We start from the raw sequence: 22,722 nt of genomic DNA on the forward strand, positions 1-22,722 counted from the left end.
CAACTTCCAAACCACCTAAGCATTAAACCCATCTCTAAAATGTACCATTTTCTTCTAGAATAGTAACCAACAGATAGGCAGAAGCACTGACAGTACAGTGTTTTACTGTAAAATGAACTCATAACATGGGATGCAAAAAAACCCCCCCCAAAACCCAAACAACCAAACAAACTCCACACACAGTCACAAACAATGAACACTAGTTTCAATTACCTGGATGTATGCTTTTAACCAGACCCAGCAGCACTATGCAGAAGGATAAAAAAAATCGCTACCAAAAACCAAACTAGGAATAAAGGGAACCTGTTCACACACTGACTATCAGCTCCATGTGATAAAGCAAGAAGCTGAACTTTTCTTGATTTGGGAAAGCCAACAAAAGAAAAGAAATAAAAACACTGGGTCATAAGAGAACTGAAATTAAAATTAAAAAAATATGAAAAAAATCTTACAACTAGGCTTTCTGATTAATGCTTTCTCAGAACATAACTGATGTTGATATTTGTCCCTTTTGCCTCTCAATATTGCCTTGAGTACATGCAAATGCTAATCAATCCTTTCTCGTAGCTGAAAGAGCTCTAATCATAAGGCAATTACCTTCATTTCTCCACAGCACCAAACATGGCTAATATTTATGATCATGTGAGCATAACAATCAATATAAAAAGAGTGATTACAGCCCAGACATAATTTTTCTCAATTGTGTACAATGTCTCTTGAAAAACGTTTTGTGAACAAAACCTGATGCACAACACAAAACAACCTGGCATGTTAAAAACACCAATGGGATTTCAAAATCTGTTTCCTATGCATCCTCCGATGTGCAAATCCACAGAACAAACAGGAACGCAGAATCCTGAGGGACAGCCTGAAACTAGGCCTTAATAATCAAAAGACAATTTACATCATGCTTCCACAGCATTCAGATAACCACTATGAAGGAGGCTTGAGATCTGATGAGTTAGGAAGAAAAAAGAAGGAAAAAAAATAATAATCTGCACACAAATCCATTAATATTCATTTGGCTAAAGCAGGACACCCACTATAAACCACTGCAGCTAATGAAGATTAAGAAAAGGAAATTTCTCTGCATATCTTGGAAGCTCGAAAAGCTAATAATAAATACAGCATGCAAGGCTGTCAACAGTTAATGTCATTGCTCTCCTTAAGCACTCAGTTGTACACTGAAATACGGAGAACACCGACTTTTGATGTGTTACACACCTACACATGCCTGTGATGTAGTTCTACTGAATCTTCAAGACGGCAATGAAAAAGGATATTTACCTTACCACTATCAGCAGGCCGGCTATCGGAAATCACAGTTAGTGGGGATAAAATTAACAAGCCAGCAAAGCAGCGAGCTGCTAGTCTCTTCATCAGCTGATCAGGAAAAAAAAGAGAGCTGGGGAAAGGCTATGTTTTCATATACAAGTAATTTTATTTTACTGAAAATTTAATACTGAAAGGATTGTGGATACTCAAATCTGCTGTTTCATTCTACCTACTACAAGGCCCGAAGCCTTCCTCCTTCAGCCTGCTTTAATATTGACAACTACTTATCATATTTCTCCCCTTATTATTCAGGCATCCAAATTAGATTTTTAGCTGGGCAGTTACTGATTCTTGTTAGCAGTTTAATTGTAATAGCACAATTAGACAATTTCACGTATGATTTTAAAACTGAAATAGGTTGCATGCATTTTAAAGATGCATTTATTACAGAAAATGTATTCCTGTTGCTCCGCAGTGAACAGATCAGGTTTTGGTTATTGAAACTGATAAAAAAATCTATTCTGATTTACAAGAAATTAAAAACCCAAAACAAACCAAGTTATCATTTTGTTAACTTTGGTAACATTTCAATGTCCTTCAGAAAACTGGTATTCACTTAACTAAAACCTATTTATATTTTTGTTTGCTTGACAAATTTTCTACCACCAAAAAAATAACAGTGGCACTGTCATCACAGAGTTTACTAACATCTCATTTTAGGATTCTGCATAACGTTCTTGCTTGGAGTAGGTAAAATTTTTCAAAAAAAAAAATTAGGACAAAGAGAAAAGATAAAAGTTAAAAGATTTTTTTTTTTATATTACATATAGCAATGTAGTAAAGACAAAAAATAAAAATAAAACCCATCTAAACTAACATATACTCTTGCACTCTTAAAATTAGTGACTAGCAGATAGCAAATTAATTCTTAGCATACTACAGATTAGCAAACAAATATTAAACTGTCTACTTAGCTAGTAATACATCAATTGATTCCTATACTCAGCTTTCAAAATTCATACGCATGAATGTAAACTCGGACAGTCTTCCTTAAATTAAGACTTTAGTGACACCACTTGAAAATCAGTGTGACAATACCAGCAGTCCAAAAATGCTGTTATTGTGACTCCTAACACTAGTTCTCAAGTGACAAATTTATAGTTTGTATATAAACAGTAATATTTAAAACTAAACTTAAATGATTTATGCTGCCTCAAAAGATGGCTTAAAATTGTATCACATAAATCTATTATCAGCAGTGATATTAATGCTCTGTGCATATATCTACACATATGATCCATGCATGTGTGTATGAGCAACAAAATATGTATTAAACTAATTCATCTGACTGAGCTCTTTGTTAGAAAAGCTTACTATTCTAGGGCTGAAGTGCCACACTGAAGAGAATGCCCTTCCAAACCTCTACCGGTATGATAATGATACAAATCCCAGACACAAATCTCCAGTTCCTGACAGATGATGGGCTGTGCAAGAGTGCAAGATAGCACAGACATCTCCCATGCTCAAATGCCTCTGGATTAGTGAGGTGAACAGCAAGGGAGTCAAGGAAAATAGTACACAAATAAAAATTTAACACTTTCGTTCCCTTAAGGAAACAGGACAAAAGAGTACAACAAAGTCTGGAGATTTTATTTTTTGAAAGAAAGCTGTGAAAATTTAATGTCAAATTTTGCAAAGGGTTGGGCACCTCATGAAAGGCAGAGACACCAGTGGAAGTGTGAGGACCCAATGTTAAGTCCAGTACTGACAGTATCTTCCTGCTTTTCTGAATCTTATTGCTGTATCCTGGTCCATGTACACAAAACAATTTCCTTGCTAAAGAGTGAAGAGCATGCAGACTTCTCAGGGCATCAGAATTTTAAGAAAGAGCATACTGACCATGGATTAAAGAAACCAAACTGCCTTCCTCCAAAAAGAAGCCCCCCCTCCCCCCCCAAAACCAACCCGGAAGTGGATTTTTCAGAAGCCAAGTAGAAGTTACTTCTGAGACAGTTGGCCTTCCTACTGCTTGCAATTATATTTTCCTCTGCATGAAGGAAAATAGCTGTTTTGAGGTGGAAGTATTCTTAGTGAACATGGATACAGCTACACAAACACCACAGAAACAAAGTAAAGATCAAAGGGAAACTGTTTTGTTTCTCCATTTGAAGAGCAGGACATCATGGATGTATTCTTAACTGCTTCTTGAGAGCATGACACAGCACCATGACTGAACACCTTTTCAATTGAGAATTATGGACCCAAATAAGCGCTAAGAGCTACAGCTCTGAGTTTTGTTTCATGACTGCCTTCTGCAAGTCAACAATCATGTTAGTCTTACATTAGTTTTAAATTCATTTTACAGGAATCAGGTAACTCAAGTGTGGTCACGCAGTGAATCAATGGAGGTGCTCAGCATAAAATCAGTTTTGGTGTCTAAGGCCTGTCTCTAATATTTAGATGACACAACACTGCAAGACATTGTTATTTCTCCTTTGACTGGAGATAACTCTAGTATTGTTATGAGAAAGTTAAGGCACAGTGAAAGCTGTTGCTACTATTACAGTCAAGGAAACTGCACACACAAAACAGAAGTGGTAAGGAGCCATGAATAAGTCTACTTGATAATGCTGAAAATATGTTCAGATTAAATGGGAAATGGGCACAGAACATGAGATCTCTTCCTGTGTCCCTCTCTGATTTTATGTCAATGAAATGAACATTAAGATAGCTTGCCCCCTTCCCTTCAGACATCAACGCCCTGTGTCTCTCCAACCTGCAAAGTTAGAAGAGAGCTCTTGTGACTAACATTACCATGTGAACAGATTTGCTAGCATGCTAATTAAACTCCATGTTTCCACAGAAAGCATATAAAACATAGGTGAACAGAAAAAAAAGTCAGCTTCCCAACTCCCTGAACATAAATACTAACCCAATCATGCAAAGTTTCCAAAAGAATGAGCTTTTCCAGGAACAACAGATAACTTACCTGGGCATTATACTGACTACTGGCCGAGAGGCACTAAGTTCAAAGGCTGTTACACACTTAAAACCAAAAAACATGTCAGTAATGCAGTAAGGAACAACAGATGACTGCTTTGCAAAATGAAGTGCCCATTTATCAATTTGGAAGAGAAGAAAGAAGTAAAAGAACCCTACAGAAGGCTAATAACAAACATCGAAAGCATTAAAATGTCATCCACCTGCCCCTACCAATTTCTCACTTCAGCATAATCCCTGAAGTCCTATACTGATATTCCAAGAGAAATTCCACTTTTTTTCCATCTTGCTCTATTTGAAATCCTACCCCTCTTTATTTTACATTTTTGTTCTCAGATTATATCTGACAACTGATGAAGACTTCAACTTTCCAACCTGAAGACCATCTTCTCCAAAAGATCTCTTCAAAATCCAGTTCTCCTGCTTAGTTTCTCAACAGTGACATTCCTGATGTCTGGGACTGTTCTGAATTTCCACACACTGGAATTATTTCTTGGCTGTCCAGAGCAAGTTCCCTTACACTGTAACTAATTATCTCTTGCTATGCTACAGCACAGAGGTCAGTATACTACAGACTATGAAGAATCCCGTAATACTTGACAATTAGATGAAAGGGCATAAAATACTCTATCAACAGTGCAATGACTAAACACCTGAAGATAATTATAAGGATTGATGAAGAGTTATTTAACTGGATTTCCTCTCCTTGCTGGATAGTATTGCACAACAGATTTACCAGACCAGTTTTGCTGGGACTAAACTAAAACAGACTATAGATTAAAATCTGCCAAAGGCAAAGAAATAGTGAATACATCCAGTTTTTCCTTGCTTTCACTGTTGACTCATTCTCCTCCACATAAGGAATATTCCAAAAAGTCTCCATCCAGCACTTAAGCAGAAACGAAAGTATTGTTTTTTTTAAAAATGCAAACAAAATGCAATTATTGCAAAACCACATAAACTTGTAATAAATGGTCTTCTCAGACATGCTGAACTTCCACAAAATAAGGAAACTGAGTCCTTCAGCCATATGTTCATCAGTCAAGGTCTGCATCTTCACATCGCTGAAACTTGCTTCTTTTTGAGAAGCGGGAGAAGATAGATTGCTTTCTGTTTTGCATTTGAAAACTATTAATAGTTGCTTAATTATTTGCACAGAAACGCCAGGTGCCTATTTTTAATTAGACATTAAGGAAAACAATAATGCAAATTATAAATAGTTTTTCCTTGCATTTTGATTTAAAGACTGACTGATGCCAAAAAGACCTGATAGAATCACGCAAGAACATACTTACCTTTAAAGAGAAATGGTCTCAACCAAAGCAACACAGCATAACATTAAAAAGAAAAAGGTATCTATTTAAAATATTTATAGAATCAAAGCTTTTATCTTCAGTATTTTCCTTCTGGTCTGAGAAAAGTATTTCAGATAAAATATCCTAATATTTAATCTTAATGTAAAATATCTTAATGCTTAAGCTTAATCTTTAATGTGACAATTACTAAGTAAAGCACCACTCAGAGCCAGCACCAATAAACTTGCTCCAAGTTATGACAAACTACATTGGCAAGCACATAAATTTTCTTCTATTCAAAAGTGAAATCTAGTAAAAAAAAAATATAAATCAATAATTAGTCTCATTCCTCCCTCCCCTAAAAGGCAAACAATGATTTTAAATGGAACCACTCAAACTGATTTTGCACCTATGAGCTTTTCATATACTCTGGGGACAGAGAGACTGAAGAGCACAATAATTACCGATGATACCAGGGACCCACAGCCTCCTCAGAAACACATGGAAAGTGCTCCTTTAGGGGGAAGGAACTGGGTGATAAAAAGGAACTGTATCATGCTGACTATAAAGATGCTTTGCTTAACCAATCAGAGCATCGAGAAAATAAATACTTACTGGAACTACCAAAAATCATCACTATTCTGTGGTCTACAGATACTCAGCCACACTCTTAAAAGATCTACAAAACCATCTCTAATTGTCTTCTGCAGTTTTCAAAAGTAAGTGTGATTTACCCCTCCCATTTGACATACAGCTGTACTTTATGTCTTGTCAAGAGGATTTAATTTGAACAGCCTCTTGACCCAGCCAACCTAATCTAGGAGCAGCAGAAAGAGATTTTTGGAAAAAAAAAATCCAAACAAATTCGATACCAGAAACTATTGGCATCAACCTCTCACTCTTTATCACTGAACTGTTTTGTTCTGGTGGGTTTCTTTTGTTTGTTTGTTTGTCTTCCCAGATCTTCTCCCCTTCTTTTTAGAAAGCTAGATCACCTGCTGAACAACTCTTGTCACTTGGAGTAACAGCCTATTTCTAAACACAGTGAAAAAACTCTCTCATTCAAGACTGGAGAACAATATATAATAGACTTGTGAAATATTGCACATGAAAGTTGCCAGATAATAAACAAACATATTCTGAAAGGGATGTTATAATAGCAGTTCTGAACTAGATGGTATCCTGCGTATTTCAGATTGCCTTCAGATTGCTCAGAACCTTACAGCATATTGATGACTTAAAGAGTAAACGTTAACACACTGGCATTGGAAATAGTTGCAGGTATCTTTGGAAGTATAATTAGAAGCAAAATTTACACACTGAATGAGACGTAACTAACTTAAGAAAGACATTGCAAGATCATCACTTATGAAAATACTGCAGGCAAATTTATGGGGAAAAAAAAAAATCTTTACAGACTCACAGTTGTAAAGGAATATACTTAATGTGACCAAAGCTATCTTTCAAGACTGATTTACCTAAACTAATTTTAGTTTGCAATTGTAACTTCAAATAACTAAATGACAACAAAACAGGAAATAACTATGATCAAGACATGGGGTGTGTTTTTTTAAAGTTAACATAAATTTTTCTATACATACTTGCTTTTTAAATTGTCTGGAGAAAATGATCAATTATTTAATGTGCATACTTGAAGATAATATTCAGTTGATATAACTGAGATGCATAAAAATGGCAATTTACTGTTGTACATTCGCTTTTGTCTACAAGATTTATAAATAACACTATTAAGTCATGAGTTGCTACACCGCTTCTTCTGTACAGAAGGTCCTGATTTCTTCAAGTCTCCCTTGCCAAAAATGAATCAGATCAAAAACCAAAGATGAAGAGTTATAAGAACCTCTCAACAAGCTTGATGGACAGCAAAAGCCTGGGGTTTTTTGATGACTGCAGGTGCCAAAGGCTTGCTGAAGTAAAATGGATGAGCAGAAAATCCAAGAAAATCTCTGACAAGAACTCAAGTAGGAAGCATTTTATTTCGCACTAATCACAGAAGGGTCCTGTTTAGGAAAGAGGGCTCTGCCTGCCAACAAGTCTTCCTCAGTATCTGCTGCAGTCTTTCCTTTTGTGTGTGACCTACTACATGCCATTTTCACCAGCACAGAAAAACAGCTGATGGAAGACACATGTTTCCTGGCTTCAGATTCACAAGCAATCCATCTTGAAGTAAAATCTAACATGACAGAGATGCCTCACTCTTTCCCCTTTATCTTGTTCAGTATGATGGAGATGCATATGTCTGTTGCATAGACAGGATTCTGGAGCATTTAGTGACTGGTTTTTTCAGTGAGGAAGAGTCGAAGGGGAAGGTTTTCTTCCTTTTTTATTTTAATCAGCATTTTCTCCCTGACTTATCCAGAATTCTGACTCAGGAAAGCCTACTTCAGCAGTATGGAGGACAGTATACCGACAAAGGTATTGTGAGATAATCGGTACTCCAGTTATGCTTTATTTCTTGACCAAATACATTATCTTCCCTAGGAGAGGGGGCAAGGAAAATTAATTGCATGAGAAAATTATCTTTTCTGAGGTCTGCCAGGGGGAGGTGGGAGAGATTACTTTTCTCACTTTTTCCTACATTCCTTTAAAATAACAAGCACGGAATTTAGTCAACAGCGTAACACTTGTGTGTCCTACAATAGGAGACGTTCTATATTCCTTGGCATCTCACAGTTTAGAACGAAAATAAAATCGAGGTTGTTACGGCTTAGTTTGTACTGTGGGTTTTGCTTCCAGATCCTTCCTTCTAAAATAAATCTTTTACTGCAGAAAAAATAATTCTATTCTTTTTCTTCCATTTTTAATGATTTGCTAAAACTATTGATTGATTAGTTTAGAACTTATGAACAAAGTTTAAGACAATTTATTAGTATTTCTGGTAACAACTGTATTTCATTCAGGCTCACAGACAAATGTCGCAGAGCAGGAGGAAACAAGCTGCAGTGAAGTCATGAAGATACTCAACAATAAAGACCAGATCCCCAATCATGGAAAAACAGGAATTCTACAACATTCCAAGGATTTACTGTCTCCCAGTCAGATAAGACATCGTTTATTTTACAAGGGAGATCATGAATACAAAAAACAATCAGAAACACATTTATATCTGACCACTAATAAACAGTTATGTAGGATGGCTTCTCTTCCCAGTCTTGAGACAAGTATTTCCAGTTGCTGTTCACTTCGTCTTTCACAAAATACTGTTGCAGTTGCCAAAGGCCTTTGGTTTCTTAGTACCATACAATCTTAATTTATCTTTTTTTCCTTGAGTAATAGGGCTGGTTTTATGGACATTTACCTTTTTTTACGGACATTATATTCGTCTTTTGTGGAAAAAGATAGGAAATCTTTACTCTGTAATGTTACACATCCTGACAGATTGGCAGTGTGGCTAATGTTTTGCAGCTCATAATGCTGAGAACTAAAGACAGACCTCTCACGTTTGATTTTGTTCCTTATGAAAAAATTCTCAAAATTCAATCCTTCAGAATGGGAATTAATGGATTATTTTAAAATTTATTTTAAAAAGCCTTCCAGGGCTTAGCCTTTCTTCATTCAAAGAGCATTGCCTTGCTTTTCTTCTGAGACCCTATTAATTAAATCAGAAAGATACCTGGTATAAAGACAGGGTTTATATCCTCACCAGATCAGTCCTTTGGAAAGAAACTGTGGTCTTGGCTCTTTCCAGGACCACATTTGCTTCCAGTGAACGTTGCCAACATTTGCAGTGACAGGGATCTTTTCTATGGTAAAAATAAATTTGACAATTCTAAGCACTGGGTAAAAGTAAGTAGACAGGATCAACTCTCATTCTGCAACACACCCAACAGCAGAATACCATATCCCAGGAGAAAGTTTTCCATAAAGAATAAGCCACCTTTTCTTCTACTATGGAAACAACAGAGCTGAGGACTACAACACAAAGGGATGATTAGCAGATTGCCAGTGTGAAATTACTCATTTTGAGCCAAATCTCTAGCCTTAGAATAAATGAATTATTTGGCTCTCAAGTGAACATATATCCAGTGATGCCTTCTAATTGCTCAGAAAAATATTAAAAGTGTTTTCTCTCTTTTTGATCAACAGACCAACAGACTAATAAAAGGCTTCTATTTTACAGGTGAGCATAAGTTTTACGTATGCCCTGAAACACTACCATTCTTAATGATGCAACATGAGAAGCTTATAGTACAAAGCTTAAACTGGCACTTTTATCCATGTCAAACTAAATTCAGTTTCCGTCAATAGTCATACCGTTAACTACTTTCTTTCATAAGTTCTCCTTCTCCCTTATGTTTAAGTATATTCACACATTCTCAAACGGACATTCTTTATTCCACGTTTAAAACGTGGAAGATAACCAAATGGGAGCAAAATGGAGAAAATAAATTCAAAACAAAACAGATAAAATAACTTGCATAAAACAAATATAATGGAAAAAAAAAGAACAGCTTTCAAAAACCATTATAGTTCCATTATTTTTCAGTGGATGTTCATAGGATCTCTCACATCTACTTATTCACAGAAAACGGCTTAAGGATTTTTCCAATAGCATGGGCAATTGGTTATAGAGATCTATCACTATTAGTGAAGCTACTCTGAGGCAGTTAAGAATGGGAAGCATGCAATGTTAAGAGAGTATGGTATGAGAAAATGTATGGCAAGAGATTAGACCACTCACTTCCTATGCCGACAGAGGAAAAAATTGTACTCATAGAAATAGACTGTGTTTGAAGAATAAACAGGAGGAGGCAGCCCTTTAAGACAATTCCAATATAGTGTTTTAATAACTTTGCAGAATTTGGAGGAAGATAGCATGAAATGAAACTAAGTCAAACTTTGGACAACTTGTTGAGAAAAGCTAAGTTACATGTATCTTTTATGTATTTTATACCAAAACAATATTTTGTGAGGCTAACTTCTAGCAGTGATGCAGTGAGTTCCATGTTTTCAGGATGCTTCTAAAGCTGCAGTTATCAGACTGTGGCAGGACTTACAGTAGAGCTTGATCCTTTAATATGCATATCACAGCCTAAAAGTAAAAATCTAATATGAACAGTATCTGTCTAGAAGGCCTTTTTGGTCTTCTGGAATAAACTGCAATGCAAATCACAGTCTGACGAGCAAAAACTATTACCTAAGCAAAGGCTAACTGAAGAATACAAAGAAGATTCCTGGAAAGGCAATAAGGCTTAAGAGGAAGTGAAGTTTCTCAACAGAATAATGTATAGTATAGTATAAATGCATATATGAAAAACTAAAGCAAGGCTGTAAGCAGCAACAAAGTCCTATGGTTCTAAGTTTGAAATCCAGCTAAAAATATTTTATTACATTGTCAGATGCAACTGAAAAGAATACACAATGGATATCCATTAAACCATAATTTGTAACACTCTAAACTCTACAACTTACAGGGTTACGATTACTGGAAAACTTTTGTAGGATTTTCCTTTTTTAAAGTTAAAATTACACTGCTAGAGTAAGGAAATACACCATTCTACTCATCAAGCAAGTACTTCAAGATGACTCAGGAAGCTAACTGCCTAAGGCCTTTCACTCACGACACACCTAAGGATAGGCTGAGTAATTTTTGAGAAGTTCAGTCTGAAACTTTCCTGTTCTTCCATATTTGCTAAGTTAGTACTTCCACACTTGTTTACATAGAAGAAGAGACAAATTGCTTTCATTTAAGTTGCAGGTTTCAATAGAAGCAGCAGAGCTCTGTGTACGTACACTAATCCATCAAAAGGACTACTTTTGCCTGTCATGCCCGCTGCATGGAAAACATCAGTGTGAAGCTTCCCATTACCTGCCCAGGTCTGCCTTCAAAAGACGGCACTTTACAATAATGGTCTCTCAATTTGCTCCTGATGACAAGGCAAAATACTAAATGCCTCCCTCTTTGCAGAGTGAATAAATACTTTGGCCACAATATACGCTTGGAAAGGTATGGGTAACTTTTTACCCATGTTGTAAATGCAAATGAACATAGGAAAATTTATTGCCTCTATTCAAAAGTTTGATAGGTGACAAAAGGTCACCTACTGCATATGACCTATCATCATTACTTTCAAGGCATGTTAGAGAACGTAACAATGCAACAGACCCTAGTATTAAAATGTTTGCTGCTTCTCTTTTCATTGCCAAATGCCCCCAGCAAAAGTAACGTTTTAAACTTTTAATGCAAACTTTCTTTTTTTTGTGGATTTTTTGAAGTATTTAATAGTTGTTTGTGTTTCAGTTTTGGAAGTCAATTTGAATTTTGACGTTTCACATGAAGAGTATTTCAGGCATCTTAACCACAGGGCCTAATTTTTTTCATGCAAAATTTTGCACTTGAAACAATAATAATATAACAAAGCCTAAACCCCAGAGTTTTAACTCATGGTTGCCAGGCTATATAAACTTGGTCTGTCAGAAAGTATAGCTATTTCAAAGAAAATGCAGTTTATTTTAGTCTAATGTTAACAATACTACTCACATTTTTTAAAAATGCAGAAAGGTGTTTATATGACACTATTATTCTAATGTTTTCTAGGGGAGAATATATGTACAATTCCAATCAAAACTGTGTTAATATTTGTTATAGTACTTTACATGTAACATCATATGGACAAAATCACAGACTTAAAAAAAAAGAATCCTATGAAAATATGGCAAGATGTTTTACTGATAGGTATTCCTCTGGAACAGCTGTTCAGATATCCTGACTTGAGGTCTTTCTCACACAAAAACTATTTCTGGAACACTAAAAATTACCTTACTGAGAACATCTCTCAATATTGAAGAGGCATTTCAAAGTACTTTGTTAGATTCCAAAATTAATACTCTCAATCCTGCCTCTAGATTCTGAGAAAGATACCCAGAGTGTAAATCACGTTCTTTTCTTTATAAACTAATAAACCCATCTTGCCAAAATGAGAACCAAAGCTATCAGGTAGATGCATTTTAATTCCCTCTCATACATCAAAAACCAAGAAAAGCCCCTCTCATCTAAACTGCTTCATTGGTTTTAATTTCACTGCAACTTAAAAGTAGCCCTTTTCTTCCTTTTCTTAAATAGATTCTGAACTTAATTTCCTGAAAAGGGCATGAAAGATAAACAGTAATACTGAGAACATAAAAATGGCTTGGCTTCGTGAGGCCTTGAAGTCATGTCCAACTTCCTAATCCTTCAAGAAATCAGCTTCCACATGCATAAAACTTAGCAGCCTCACTTTGCACGTTAAAAAATAGTACCTGGGGAATCCTGATGATTGCTGGTCACAAAATATACAACACCCTGGGATGGTGGACTTTTTAAGTCTCCAGTGACAAAGTCTTTTAAATGGGACTTGTTTTCCCCTACAGCCTAACAAATGCAATTGGATCTGCAATTCAATACTGCAGAGCAGAGTGTAGATTTGAATGCAATTTTCTTCAAATGCCCTGGGCAAATACTCACTTACTGGACTGTTAAACAGGTTTAGCAGCAAGTCAGGAAACTTTGCAACTGTAACCAGAAATGGTATAGAGGAGTAAGGAAGAGAGAAAACCAGGGGTGGAGCGGTATCATGTACATGAACTATGCAGATAAACTATGCACTGGGTAAAAGGTTATTTCTTTTCTCCTCCTTTACAGAATCTCAGCCTTCAATACAGACTATATAAAAAACCTCCATTACAATTAAAAATAACAACCAGTAGATGAAAAACGAAGCTAAAACAATTATCAAATGTAATGCTGATTTTCCACACAGCTATTTCAGTACCTAACAAAGATTACTCTAAGATCAAATTCCACCATCACAGTTTACAAAACAATGTCTTAAAATATCTTCTGAGTATTGATTCTAAAGTTATATACATAAAAACGAAGCTCTCTCAGAAAATGCAAACCTAATTGAAAAACTTTTAGTAATTTATGTCAAGTTGTAGTAATGAGCTGGCCCAACTTTACTACCTCTGATGCCAGACCTAACTTTTAACAGACTATTAGAGAGTGTCTAAAATAAAAAAGTTATGTAACATTCCAGCCGATCAGAAAACAGTTGAAAACATGACCAACATTTTCCTGCTAGGTAGTTTGATTTATTATACAACATATTTACCTTAGTTAGTAAACATAAACAAAAAAGCAAATAAATTTTGTCACAATTATGTTAAACAGTATTCACCAGATATTCTGCATGTATGAAAGCCAGCACTGATTTTCTTTAAATTTAAATCAGATTGGCTAATTACAGACCAAATGCTTGAATTTCACTTACAATTTTTAGATCAGCAAAACAAGTAGTCCACAACAGTTGACTTTTGCATGTCTGCATGAGGTAAACAAGACACTGCTCATTCTGAACTCAAATATGTTTCCCTGGCCAACATGCAAAGCTATTTCAAATGAACTGCACAACTAGAGAAAAAAACTTTATTCATGTCACCTAGCTAGCAATTAAATTGAATGAGAAGCTGAATCCAGGTGCAACTGCTTAAGAGTGTTGTAACTACTCAAACAAATCCTCTGATTCTTGAAGCCTGCCCTAAGCAATGGAGTTCTTAGTAGATGACCCCTCTAGAAAATAATCTGCCATGGGATCCAGCAAACTGTTTTGCAGTCCTGTTAGAATTAGTGCAGGGATAGAATCTGCTAGAGCATGAAATACTTCCAGAATATAAATGCTTTGTAGGATCAGGAAGCAAACTCCTCCTTCCTGTTTTTTTTTTTTAGCGAATATGGTTGTCATGCCAACAGTTACAGAACAGCAGGCTGCAGTGACAGCTAGTGATGAAGCCCCGTTTGTGTCTTACAGCTTCCCGGGGAGGCTGTTACTGAATTACAGGTTGTTCAGGGCAGCAGCACAATCTCACTAAACACTGTGTATGTCCATAGGTTTGGCTTCTGTAATTATTTTGCCTCCTGCTTCCAAACTCAGGTACTTGACCTCCTAGCAAGGAGGAAGCTGACATACTTGGTCAGTATACATGCATGCATACAGACCTTGAGGTGTATGGCAGATCCTGTGGGGATCTGCCATGACCTTAACTAGACTTTTCAGTGTTGGGTGTATCAGCAGTGGGGTCAGGGTCTAACTGAAAAGGAGCAGGTAGCTGATCTCCGCAGTCTGAGTTGTGGCTGCTGATTGAGGCAAAACTCCTTGGAAAAAAAAGAGATCTACTCAACTTCCCCAAGACGCACAAAGAAAGAGACAGCTGAGGACTGGATATTGATATTACGAAACCAACTTATTAGTCAGATATGCGAAGTTTTACTCCAGAAAATCCCATGAGAAGATAGCTATAAAGCTCTAACAGCAGCCACAGCAAGAGAAAAAATGAGGGGCATCCCTTGCTGCTGGTAAATAAATCTCATTCTTCTGTAACACTGCAATAAAAATAGAAGTATCTATAGTCACCTTTGGAGAGCGGCATGATACAGAACATGGGTAAAAGGGTGTCTTATGAATTAAAGTACGTTTCTTAATTCAGAACTTACTGGCTCTTCTATTTTTTCCAGTTTTACTGATATAAGTAGTTCACTGCATCCAACTTAACATGAAATGATTAATTCAAAGTTTTCATGCAATATGCATGATACTGTTACCTTACAAGCTACAGTGTCAAAGCCACAAGATACAAATGCTTATCAACTAGCTACCACAATTTTATATGTTTATATAGTTAAAGATTCCCTTGAAAATGTTGTACAAGACTATTATCACTTTTTCTACAATCTTCCAGAGATAACATTATAGAAAAAGACAAACACTTAAATTCTCAAAGAAGACGTAAAAGTGATGGTGATGGGAGGGCAATGGGTGTGACAAAGAACTCCCCCCCCCCCCCCCCCCCCAAGATCATGAAAAAACTCAGAAAACTTTACTTAGATTTCAGTATCCACCCAATGGAGAGGAGTTTTTATTCTGGACCTGCATAAGCAGTGTTACACTATAAATATAATTCCTCTGAATAAAGAGTCTAAAAAGAATATTAGTAGTTCCTACACTTGCATTTGTTTCAACACACTCTCAAGTCCACCTGAAAGCGTAAGTTAAAATATGTATGCGATAGTCACAGTAGTGACTGCAACACACTGTGAAGCAATCTGACTTACCTTTAACCTAGCTAATTTGAGAACATGCTTAACAACTCAATAGGGAGGATGACGGAGACTAATTTTTCTCAACAGAGTAACAAACCATGTTGAAAAAGAGGTAGTATATGTACCACCTTGACTAGCAAGGTTTCTGACCTAGCCTCACACAACAGTCTCAGAAGCAAACAATGAAAACAATTACTATCAAGTAAATGGAGAACTGGTAAGAAATCATTTTCAGAATAGTCCTTAATGGCTCTTTATCAAATGGTCCAGTGCTTTTCAGTGTTTTTACTGTCTTTAGGAAGACAGAATAGTAAGTATAGCTACTAAATCTCCAAAGAACACCAAGCTGACTAGAAGTTCACCCGAGGACAGGCTTAAAATTCAGAATAATTTTGGAGAAGAAAATTTGGATATCATTCAACAAGAGCATATGCTAAATCCTCTTACTAGGAAGGAAAGATCAACTATACAAAACATGATTCGGAAAAACTGGCCAGGAAGTAGATCCACATAAAAGGATCAAGGGCTTATACTGGATCAAAAATTTAACACAAGTCAATACCTTTACTGTTAAGAAAATGAAATACTGGATCATGAAGTGTAAGTATCCTAGATGTCATGCAAAAGAACTCCTCCTCCTTATTCAAATGAAGCTGCACGTGGAATTTTGATGTCTAGCTTTCGACCAAACCTGCAGAAAGACATCAGTCACACATAGAACAGCTAGGGGAAATCAGTGGAAATAATCAAGAGATCTAGAAAAACAGGAACTATGGGAAAAGACTGAATGAGCACTCGTTGTTAACCTTAAGAATTGACTGAACAGGGAAACAACTCTTCTATGACATAAAAAAATGTTAAAAAAAGAAAGGTAGCAGCCTGTTCTGCATGATCAGTGATTAGAACAAGAAGTAATTGGCTTAAAATCCAACAAGAAAATTCAGATAAAATATAAGGGAAAGCCAAACAGTTAAACACATTCCCCTGTGGACTTCTAAATTCACTGCTAGGGAAGGCCTTGAAGAACAGATCAGATGAACATCTATTGTAAATGACACAGGACTGGCTGATTCCGCCCTGAGTAGGAAGATGGATTAGATGCTTTTTTTAGGGCTGCCATTTTTGACAGTAAAGTGCTTAACACAAATATCAGGGGCAACGCAAGACACAAAACATGCAAGCCAAAGCTAGCTTCTCTGTTGCCATAGCCAGAGTATTCCATCATTAAAAATAATTAGCTTAAAAGGACCTTGAGTAGAGGTACACTATACTGTAAGCACTTCCACTGTAGGAAAGGGTAAATGTTCAAGAATCCAGACGGGAGTTCATGTTTCTAGGTCTTTCTTCTGCACTGACTACTTGAAAATGTCAAGTATCAAACTGCTGTAGTTTCATAAACTTGCTTAGATTTACCGCTGTTGTATAATTCAAACCTTTGCTCCCCTAAGCTTTACACCCAGCAGCAGAATCTGGATTAGCTCTTAGCATAGTATTGCACAATGCACTCTCACAAACATCATGTTTGTAACTGAAGTAGGTAAGATTTCTACCTATCTTCAGCAAATCATACACAAAAACTACACTGTATACTCATGTTGGCATTAAGTCTGTAATTATTCTATGACAAAACTTACTCTGTCTAACCATGTAGACTATTTTTGCACATACAATACTTTATCTACATGTTTTGGAAATCATAACATTATCAAATTTCCTGGTTTTGAAAAGACTTTCCAACAATCAATCCTTACCTCCTTACTGTCCCTGTTACTACCATTCTGAAAAGGTACATGCATTAGAATTCATTAGATGTGTATTTCGCAGAAGAATGGCAAGAATCCTCAAGTACAACAAAATCACAGATTTGGTGTGAGTTAAGTTTAGAATCTTTACTTTCAGGTCTTAAATTCTTACATCATTTATTAAGGGTTTTGATCTCAATGGAGCCAAGAAATGCTCAGGACTTGGAAATGAAACAGCATGAGAGAAAGAAGACTTATGTGAAAGTTTCCAAATTCTTAAAAGGGCTAAATTCAGGTATTTAAAAAAATAATAAAATGAAGCTTCTGCAGCACAGAAAGCTGTAATATACACTGATCACTGGTCTTCTCCACCATAAAAGAATTCTTCATATATCTTAAAGATGACACTTATGAAAGTGTCTAAAGATGTAAGAAATATGTCAAGATCCATGGCAATAGAATAGTTGCAACAGAAAGCTATCATAGTCCTGATTCAGCATTTAGTAACACTGATTTAAGCAATGTAGCTTAAAACTTACTCACGCCTTCAACACAGCAGCAAAAGCTGGATAATAAGGATATTTAGGCCTTAACTACTACATTGTGCTCTTCCTGGTGCAACTGTGCAGTCTTCAAAAAGAAAAAAAACCACCACAAATGAATAAATTTCAACTGTAAAAAAAAAAAACAAAACCAAAAAAGAGACAACCTACCCGCAGCCATTGTTTCTCTGTGAGAGCATCACTGTAGTCCACATCCCTGCGTTGACGGGATCCTCTTCCAAATATTTTCTCTTCTTCTTCTTCACACGTAAGCCTTTCAACTTCAGCATCATCCTTAATAATCCAGGATGGTAATTCATCCTCCTCCATCAAGCGGGGCTTACGCTTCGGGTTTCTGGCATCCTCCCTGCGACGGTCCATGTCCATGCGCTGCAATGGCAGTTGGGAAAGGATGAAACAGTTTTAAGGGCAAACATCAAGTGGAATAATAGCCATGGAAATTCCTGGCTATCTAATGATACTTGAAACTTTAAACCAAGTCCTTCACAGGTATTTCCCTTCCACAATACTTCTAAATACTTCTAAAAGGCAACTATAAAAAGAAGAAGCTACACTTGATGGTTGTTTTTCAGTCAAGTTCACTACTCCATAACTAGTTTTTACTGAAGTAACTGAGACAACACAGCAGCTAAGTGATACAAAGCAGATCACAAGAACGCTGTTGTGTTGTGTTAATTAAACAATCCTCTTCCTTTTTTGCACAGGTTTTATGGTTTCTTTGTATTCATAAACGTGATCTGCAAATACTACTCATTCCTTGACAACATCCCCATCAGATGTTATTATTATGAACTAAAAAGAATAACTGAAAACACACTAGTTTTTTGAGCCTGAGTATCAGAAGAAGAAAATTTAAAAGCTGATATTACAAAAAAGGAATCAAGAGAGAGAATTAAGAAATTCAGAGAAAAGCTTGCCTACACAGTGCCAGAAAGCCAATGTGCTTAAACCACTGAATTTTTCCTGATCTTTCTGCTGTACTAGGCAAAAATCAAAAAACATACAAAAATACCAGATAAGATTAGGTAAAGCGTTAAGAATATTAGAAGGTAATGTTAAGAGTTTAAGCTGAAACTGAAGTAATCACATAAATTAATTTCAAGTGTGGTGAGCAATTACCTCAGAGAACAGATATGGATACTCAGGATATATTCCCATGACACAGACATGCATAAATTCAGAGGTATTATCTATCTATAGGGTCAGCTCAAATCCAGTCAAATTTACTAACTGAGGCTTAATCATGGCACTGTTGAATATGCTAGATCTTCTCTCATCTTGGCACTTCTCAAATACAAGCATTCCCAAAATACTACCTCAGCATCTTACAAGTGGTCTTCATCATCTTGTCTGGTGCCCTATCTGATTTCTAAACTCAGTGAAAAGCAGAACGTAAGATGTGTGTCTTCAGTCTGCAGGTCCAACTACATTCAAGAAGCAACTACAAATACATGTGGGTTTTCCCCATCCTTCATTACCTCAGACAATGATTAATGGGCTGTATAGCATTTAGTTTTTTATAGCAGACTTCCATATTTCACCTTTTAAAGAACATCTGTTTCAATCTGAATTAATTTAAAAAAATGTCTCATTCAAGCCAGCAATGTGGCTTAGTTTTTTGCTAACTTGGCAACCAGCAAGCGGCACTGAGAGAAGGCGCAACAGGATAGATGGGATAGACTTCTCTATTATTTAGCAGAGAACTTCAGTGAAGTCAGGGACATCATATTATAATGACTTCAAGTATATGAAGTGAATGCTGAAACTTCTTTTTTTTCCCCCGATGACCATGTTTCCCTGTGACCATACACTAAGGCAGTATATTTTAATTGCTGTTTTCTGAAATAAAAGCACTTGGGAAGGAAAATTAAAGACACTCCCAGTTAATCTGAGATGTAAGAGATACAAAGAGCCATTTGTTTTTTCTTAAGGTACTACTCAAACCACTTTTATCTTCGGGAAACTTCTGGTCCTATCTTCCCATATCTTACCAAAACATTTATTTCCAAACCAGATCTACCTTATTTTATTGTAACTAATAAAGTAATTGTATTTACACTGTCCTCAATGAGGTCTAAACGCTGGAAATAAAGTCCTGCGCTACCGATGCTTACACGTAAGTGAAGAACTTAAGTGCTGTCACACTCAAGGCCTAAAACTTCCAGTTTAGAAAAAACACAGAGCACTGCCGTCTTGTGAACTGTGAATGGTTATCTTAAACTTTCCAAATTATAACTAAAATAGTCCTTAAAAAAACCACCCAAGCCACTCAGTGTAAACCCAGTAATTTATACACTCAGTTGCTGCTATATTGCCATTTTGGATTCAAGGAGATAAACTGTATTAGCACAACTAGAGCATTGGCACCCATTTGGTCTTCCACTTAAAAGGCAACTTTTTACATCAGAAATCTTAATTTAAGTAAATATAACATTAAAAATAACGTAAAAATTTTTGCAGGAAGAGTAACACTTGTTGAAGCACACTATTATGAAATGACAAGAGTTGTACAGATCACATTGGAACACTGACTTTTCTCTGAGTATTTTCTAAACTTTTTTCCTGTGTGACACAGTGCCATCATTTGCAATGAATGCAGAAGTAGGACAGTGTGAGGTTTGAGGCTGTCTAGAGTTTTTACCTATTGTTACATAGGTGGAGCCTCTAAAAGTCAGGGGAACAAAGTCCACGTATACACATCCTCTTTCTGAACACTGTGTTTAGCTCTACAGCTACATCTCAGGATCTATGCCAAAGAATACTTCTAACCTGAAAACTGACCACAGAACAGCCTCTCAAGGAACTGATCTGCTCTCTCACCTATTGTTTTGGAACTGCTCACTTCAAATAAGCAAAATACATGCTTTTACACCTCTAAGCCTAGTTAAATAAACAAATCAAAACACATTTTTCTTGGATATTGCAGTTTGCCAAATTCTGATTACATCTGCACAACCTTAACAGAGGGAATGAGGCAGCACAGGTATCACTGAGGTAAACAGAATACAAACCTATCTTTGTGCTCTTTATCTGACTATGCAAGACCTAAAATATTGATAAAAAGAAGACAAACAACCCTGACTGCCAAACTTATTTTTCAGACTTTTCTTTTATAATTAAACAGTTTACTAAAATGAAAAACAAATTCTTTATTAACAATTAAAATTATTTCTTAGCCTTTAACTTCACTACTTCTATCTTATGTATTTTCAAACCCCTGGCTTCCAAAGCATGTTAGCTTTGCATCTTCAAATTTTTACTACCTACTACCAACTCTTTACACTCCCTTAAAAACTTTCATGTAAATTAATATGAAAAACATAAATTCAGCCCACAGAGTGCTAAAACTTTCTTCACTCTAGGCCCCTCAACTGTTTTACTGAATGGCTGTTAATAGCCTTCAAACTTAATCCAAAAAGATGAAGTTGTAGAAATTTCCTGCAAAGAGACGTAAATTCATCAGCTACTTTCAATCCACGGACTAGTTCTCTCCTTCTGGGTCTGAAGGAGAAGTAATAAGAAGCTTTTTCCAGCAGCAAATCTGCTTTCACAGAACTCAGGGAACGTTCAGCCAATAATTTGGCTGAAATCACTCCTTCTGAGTTTTGGATCAAATGGCCACCTCTTGGTTTCTGTCATGTCAATCTCCTTACACCCGAATCACTGAAGGAAAGTTTAAAAAGACAGGTGTCTGTAAGCACTCATTTTCTGTGCAGCCTAGCTTCAGGGATTTCAGTTCTTCTGAGATAACGTTAAATGAAACTTAGCACAAAAGGACTAAATTGGCAAGTCAGCAATGACAAAAGGCACAGCCATGTTGTGGAATATGGCCTTTGCCAACTCTGCACCTGAACTGCCACTTATGTAAAAAGGGCCCCTGCACACTTGTGTAACAGTGAAGTTTTACAGACGAATCCTTGAGTAGAAGATGGTGAGGGATTAAAAACCTGTGGTCCTATCAATGGTTGTTTCTTTGGCTACCACCTGATATACCTTCATTCATGCACATACGAGTGTCCACCTTGTTCCACCTTGCAGAACAAAGCAGCCTCTGTAGAATTAGAGGGGATGGTGCTTTACCTTCAGTACTTAAGTATTCTGTTGCTGTGTCAGTAACTCTCAAAGGTCCTGCAGCAATCCTCACACTGCACACAGACTAAAAGGCAAGAGCCATGCCTACACTGACATTTTCGTAATTATTCCATCAGTGTTGTAGCAGCACTAACAAAAAGGGAAGTACTAATAAAAATGAGTTCCTCGCATTTGAACCACTGTCACTAGCTCTACTTCCGTAACTATTCAACAGTTGTGGCAGCAGAGATGCAGCTAACTAGGCCCTTGACAAAACCATCAGCAAACCCCAGTTAACTCACAAAGAAAACAGCACTGTCAGTCTACTAATTTACTATCTTGTTAAGGTCCTGTAGTTGTCCTTGCCAATATCATAGCCCAAAAGTCAGAAGAAATGCTGAAAAATAGAAGTATGTTGTAGAATTACTGAGCCAAACTGTGACTATCAGTTTTGCACTGTAAACTTCTCAGGTCGTGCCAGACTCTTCCTCCAGACTGGCACTGTTCCACTATACCATCCACAAGGATCTCTGAAATCTTTCTGTCATGTGAGGAACTCTGTATTTAAGTAGACTACCCTTCTTTCCTCAGATAAACAATGCAAGTAAATAAAGCCTATTCCTCCCACAAAGTTCTCCAAAATTTGAATGACAGAAGGTTAAGGCCTTTGTTAGAAACAG

General features: G+C 36.5%; 1 protein-coding gene across 3 annotated transcripts in view; it reads right to left on the minus strand.

The window, feature by feature from the left end:
• Window positions 1–22,722, minus strand: part of SMARCA2 (SWI/SNF related, matrix associated, actin dependent regulator of chromatin, subfamily a, member 2) — a 122,112-nt gene that overhangs the window by 19,598 nt on the left and 79,792 nt on the right. For 2 of the 3 annotated variants that reach the window (XM_050912489.1, XM_050912490.1), the window contains exon 28: window positions 18,122–18,340. In XM_050912489.1, coding sequence (XP_050768446.1) covers window positions 18,122–18,340 — 219 coding nt within the window. Of the gene's footprint in view, window positions 1–1,287; window positions 1,381–18,121; window positions 18,341–22,722 lie in introns of those variants that run through there. The other variant, XM_050912491.1, reaches the window with a different exon arrangement.

The sequence above is a fragment of the Gymnogyps californianus genome, chromosome Z (assembly GCF_018139145.2).
Source record: "Gymnogyps californianus isolate 813 chromosome Z, ASM1813914v2, whole genome shotgun sequence".
Lineage (NCBI taxonomy): Eukaryota > Metazoa > Chordata > Aves > Accipitriformes > Cathartidae > Gymnogyps > Gymnogyps californianus.